At 51.7% G+C, this 5,895-nt stretch overlaps 1 protein-coding gene across 1 annotated transcript; it reads left to right on the top strand.

The window, feature by feature from the left end:
- Positions 1-568: 568 nt before the first annotated feature.
- On the top strand, positions 569-1,713 carry LOC101627466 (arylacetamide deacetylase-like 3). Its single transcript, XM_004679329.1, has 2 exons — positions 569-630; positions 939-1,713. Exons 1-2 carry the CDS (start codon positions 569-571, stop codon positions 1,711-1,713), a joined length of 837 nt encoding a protein of 278 aa, XP_004679386.1.
- Positions 1,714-5,895: the final 4,182 nt, after the last annotated feature.

A 5,895-nucleotide genomic window follows, 5' to 3' on the forward strand; every position in this document is an offset into this window, starting at 1 on the left:
GGCGCCCCGGGCCAGCTTTCCTGGGGCTCAGCTGGCTGCAGAGGAGGGACACAGATGTGTGGTGAGGAGAAAGCCCTGGAGAGAGACTCGCTGTGTAGCCTGTGGCTCCAAAACCACCTCTGCATGGGAACTGGTCTGACCCACGGTGGCCCTGCACACCCGGGCCCACTGACACCCCGTTATTGTTTATATCCACTGTAGATGGGGTTTGGGGAAGAACACTGGTGACCGAGCACGGGGTCGGGGATCCCAGAATCGGGCCCATCGGGATGGGTGACAGTCTGCCGTGGCTGAAAGCCTGTGGGTCCCCTTGAGAATTTCCTTGTCCCAGAGCTTCAAGGAGGGAGATTTCTCCCCAAACCTGTATTTCTGGGTCTCCTGGATTAGGTAAGTTCTGGCCGTGCCAGGCTGGTGTGTCTGCTGGCAACGAGCGGCTCTCAGGTCCGTGGTATAGTGCGTGGTGGCCGGTGGCCGGTAACCGTGGCCTGTCGGAGCAGGCTGGTGCGTCATCTGCGGGCCACTGTGGTCTGGCGACTTCAGGGTCCTCTCAGAGGCAGAGTGTTGCAGGATGGTCAGAATCGCCCTGGCGGAGCTGGCGGACGCCAGGGAAGTATCGGGAAAACGAGACATGTGAGCAGGAGTCAAGGTCTGGGAGCTGGGCAGAGAGGCCATGCTGGTGATGGTGAGGGTTCGGCCCAGGGTGACCACTAGGACTCCCAAGACCCGGAAATGGGGTAGTGGGGGCAGCAGCTTCCAGCTGTGGCGCCGGCACCCCTGAGCTGGGTGTGCCTGCAGCCTCATCCAGCCTCTCCCTCGCCCGCAGGGTCAGGCTCCACAGGGCTAGCAGGGCCATGGGAGGGCACCGGGGTGAAGGTGGCAGACACGGGTGTTGGGCTCTGCTGCGCAGCATGTAAACTGTCGTCCTTGATGCTCTTTAGGTACCGCCAGGTACCCCAAGGTAGGTTTCCGGTGCTGGTGAGAGATTCCATCTGCGCCACTATCCACTTCCTGAGGTCCCTGAAGCTGTACGGGGTGGATCCGGCCCGTGTGGTCTTGTATGGTGACAGCGTTGGAGGTGGACTGGCAGCCGTAGTCTGTCAAAACCTCTTGGACTATCCAGATCTCCCCAAGATCCGCGCCCAGGTGCTCATCTACCCTGGCCTCCAAGGTATTGATTTCCAGTGCCCCTCGTATCAGCAGAACAGGAATGTCCCATTGCTCAGCCTGGACTTTGGTTTCTTCTGTTGGAGCAACAACCTGAGCATCAACCCTGCCTGGAAGAGCATCATCCTGCAAAATGCGCACTTGCCCCCTGCGGTGTGGGCAAAGTATCAGAAGTGGCTGGGCCCAGACAACATCCCTGAGAGGTTTAAGCAGAGGGGGTACCAGCCGAAGACCCCTGGACCCCTGAATGAGGATGCCTACCAGGAGTGCCTCCTGGCTCTGGATGAGATGGTCTCGCCCCTGATCGCCTCTGATGACGTGGTGTCGCGGCTCCCGGAAACCTGCATTGTCAGCTGTGAGCACGACCTTCTCCGGGACCACTCGCTGCTGTACAAGAAGAGGCTGGAGGACCTTGGCGTCCCGGTGACCTGGCACCACATGGACGATGGCTTCCACGGGGCGCTGCCCTTCCTGGACATGCCCTTCTTCAGCTTCCCCTGTGCCTGGAAGATTCTGGATGCCACGGTCCGCTTCATAAATGACTTGTGACCTGCCCCCTTGGCGCTGAGAGGGCAGCCGAGGACCTGCATCTGGTGGTTTTCCACGGGTGAGCATGTTCTCTTTGGTGTAGGTGTAAGTGATGTTGGGGTGCTCAGGAGGGTATAATGTTTCCAGCTCCTTCTTGCTCTAGATTCTAGAAATCCAGTGTGCATTTTTCTGATTTCTGAAATGAGAACAGCAGGAGAGACAGACTGGAGGCATTTGGGGAATTGCTGGGGCTTTTCCCCTTGTTCACTGTTGGGAAAATCTTACAATCAGTGTCCACAAGAGTGAATGATAGGGGAAAAGTTGTGAGCCCCCTAATCAGTCTTCTCCTGGCTTGAACAACAGGATTGTTCAGATATAGACTTGGTAAATTTAGCATCAGGGTCTTTTCCAATATGGCTCCAAGGTTTGGGCTCCTGGCTCCAGACTGTCATTGGGTGTTGGAACACTGTTTTTTATCTCCTGTTCTTGGTACCTGTTGGCATCTACCTTGCTGTTACCATCCTTGGAGCTGAGTTGCACCTGGCTGTGCTATAGTCTTAGGACAGTAGGGCAGTGGTCTACCTGGTGACAGATGATGACAGCACAGAGTGCTGGGTAGGTGGCGCCAGTACCCTGGAATCAGTCAGGCTTCCAAAGCAACATTTGGAAGTCAGAGGAGAGGAGGGAAAACTGAATCACAAAGCAGTGACACAGAGGCTCAGGCTGACCTAACCCAGCCATGTCCAGGTTCCCAATATGGGCAATGGTTTTTGCATTGAGACACCAAGTCAATTCAAATGGCTCTCAGTCAGATAGAGAATACATGCATTGGCCTCTGTCAATATGAATTCCAGAGGTCAGTTAGGCTTGGTTTCATCTAGGAAGCCATGGTTTATGCTGCCATCCTTAGGGAATATATGTCAAGATAACTGAGAACACTTGCTGGATGAAGGAGATGTATGAAAGGCATCATTGAATTAGCTAATGCCATGTGGCTTTAGGCTCAAGTCAGACTGCAATACAAGTCTTTCCAGCTAAAAATCTTTGCTAACAGGAGCCTACACTGAGGGCTAGTTCTGATTCCACCATTTCACTGTGCTCTTTAGGAAGTGCCACTGCCAGCAAGAGGGCCTGAGCTCATGAAAGCCCACCTCATTGTTCTGGGAATAGAAAATTGTAGGCACCCACAAATCTTTCTTGAAAATCAGAAATCAATAAACAAAATGGCACCAGGAAGATTTGGAAAGGAGGTTTTGGGCGGTTAAGAATGAGTTCCGGAGTGATATTAACATCAAGTCTGTCTGGGATACGAATGATTATATAGCAATCAAGGGGAAATGCACCCTGACAAGAACAACTGACGCTTCCCATCCTTGTTCACAACCTTCCCAGGGCTCAATGAGCAGCTCTGATAGTCAATCCTGAGAGAGCACAGCCAGGTCCAAGCATTTCCAAAATGGTGTTTTTGTGGCGCAACCAGTGCAGTAGTCGTTAGTGGCTGACAAGTTTACTCAGCTCAACAGCCACTGAGCAAACTGTATTCTTCGGACCATAACTGTGAGGCTATTGCAGTCTGGGGGTGTACCCTGCCCCTTGAGTCATCATTTTCTACCACTGAGGGATCCTTTGTTAGGTACTGCCGTTGCCTGGCTTTGTAAAAACGACACTCATTTGCTGGCCAACAGTCAACACTCAACAGATGTTTAGCAAGTGGATTTAGCAAGAATGAATGAGCAACATCTACTCCTCAGTCTATGTCCTTCACTGTCCACTGAGTTATTTTCAATCATGTCATAATTGAATGAGGCTTCTCAAATTCCTCATCTGCAATTCCAGGACCCAGGCAGCTGCGTAGGCTGAGACTTTGTCATAACTTGTTGGAGGAATAAATTGAGCTCCTCAATTTTAAACTGGTGTAAGGATACTTCTTACCCTAGAACTTACTTGGAACCTTCCATAGCTGGAGAGAATAAATGGGTACTGTTTTCAGCCCTGGAGTTTGTAGTGATTAGAACAGCAGTGAGCCTGTGTGTGCATCACTCAGAGCAGTAGAGTAGGCAGTGAAGGTTTGGAGGTGACACAGTACTGTGATACTTCCTCCTCAACCATACCCACCTGCTTTTGCCTTGGGGTGCTGACCTATATGGAGCCCTTTGCCCTCTGCTTCCCTTAGTGTGTGGGTGTTGTGGGACATCAGAGTAAAGTATGGAGGAAGGAGACTGTCAGCTGGATGACCAAAGGCAAGCTGTGTGACTCAGCAGATGGCTGGATCCTTGGAACTCTGCCTACAGGCTGGTGTCCATTGTTCACTGTGGCCCCAGAGTAGGACAGAGACCATTGTCACCAGCTACTACTCTAGCAACTGTATCTTTACACTCTGCCTGATTGAACTCTGATTGAGCAAATATTCCAGATTTCAGTTGTCTTAGTGCATTTGAGCTATTGTTACAAAAATACCATGGATGAGGTGACTTGTAGACAGTAGGAATGAAATTCTTATAGCCTTGAAGCTGGGAAGATCAATGTGCTAGTAATTGCTGTGTCAGGTAGGGACCTTGTCCTGGGCCCTAAGGTCCATCTCTGTGCTGTGTCCTCACATTGTGCCCTAAGATTCACAGGGCACTAATCCCATGGATTAGACCACACCCTCATGACCTACTCACCTGCCAAAGGACAGACCTCAAAATAATATCACGTTGGAGGTCAGGCTTTGACATAGGATTATGTAGGTTCACCAACATTGACCCCCATAACACAGTTATGTTGTCTACTTCCACTGGGACACTGACAGATACACTTCTTCCTGATAAAGCTGATCACAGACCATAGCTCAGGTGTGTGAGCAGGTGGCTGATTGACCATTAGCACCCACTCCCAGACAGCACTAACAATCTCTGGGGATGGCTGACCACCCCTGGCTAGCAAGGCCCTTCTCAGTAGGAAGGAGGAGCCCACAGCAGGCTGAGCATAGTTCCTTGTCTCAAGATCTCCATTTGGAAAAGCTGTTCACTTACAACTGCAGGAATGGATGGGGAGGTAGAGAGAGGAGTGTTACAATTCTAGGGAACAGGGGCACCCCAATTCCAAGGGGCATGAGCATCCTAGTTATCCTTAGCTTCTGCCTTTGAGCAGTAGACTTCGAGGTGAAATCTAAGTCATAAGAGAAAGTACTATGGTAAGTTGCTGCTTCAGACTGAATTATCCCCTAACCCAGTTCACATGTTGAGCCCTCCCGACACCTCAGACTGTGACCTTATTTGGAAATTGCATTTTGCTGATGTAATTAGTGAAGCATGAGCCCTGATCCTCCGTGACCAGTGTACCCCACCACAGGGAAATCTGAACATGGAAAGGCACAGAGACCATATGCAGACACGTGGCTGAGGCACCACCTAATCCTGGTGCAGAGAGGGGTCAGGAATGGACTCTCCTCACAGACCTGGGGAAGAACCAGACCTGTTTCCATAATCAGGAGACAATACTCGGCTAAAAATGACATCACTCACCTGGGGTCATTCTGCTAAGGCAGCTCCTGCCAACTAGTGCAGGCAAATTTCAAAAGTGTGAAACAGGCACCAAACAGTGTTATAAAATTAATAGAGGGAAGCTGCTAGAAATTTCTCCAAGAATACAAAGGAGCACTGTGCAGGCAGAACAGAGCAGGAAGACCTGGCACAGAATGGTGGGTCTCAGGAGTGACTGGGTGGCCGGGTCCAGGGACTGATGTCCAGGTCACACTAGCACATTTTGTGTCAGATGCTGGCACTCAGTGCCTCCCCACCCTCCTGAAAGCTTGCCTGTGTCCAGTCCCAGGTGCCCGAGAAGGGCATTTCCAAGTTCTTCCTGGCAACAGCTCTTGTTACCACTTCCCTTAGGACAACATCCCTGTAAGTTTGGAGGTGGCTGAAGCAGATGCCACTCCTCTCACAGCAGCTGGGCAGACACACATGAGCATCACCAGGAGGAGCAGGATGCTCGCCTGTGGTCCAGGGCTCCAGGGATTCTGTGGGGATCCTGGGTGGCAGGCTGACAGCAGCTCCTGTTTATGCAGAGCCAGCCCCGCCCTGACCTCTGCTTCCCAGACCCCATCAAGAGGCTCAGCTTCCAATCCCCTATACTCAATCTCCTCCTGCTTAGGGGAAAGGAGATTGTGTGGCTGGACGTTCCTGGGAGTCACCCAACACAGTCACATTTCCCCCATCA

The sequence above is a fragment of the Condylura cristata genome, unplaced genomic scaffold (genome assembly GCF_000260355.1).
Source record: "Condylura cristata isolate star-nosed mole 26May11 unplaced genomic scaffold, ConCri1.0 scaffold00008, whole genome shotgun sequence".
In the NCBI taxonomy this organism is placed as follows: Eukaryota; Metazoa; Chordata; class Mammalia; order Eulipotyphla; family Talpidae; genus Condylura; species Condylura cristata.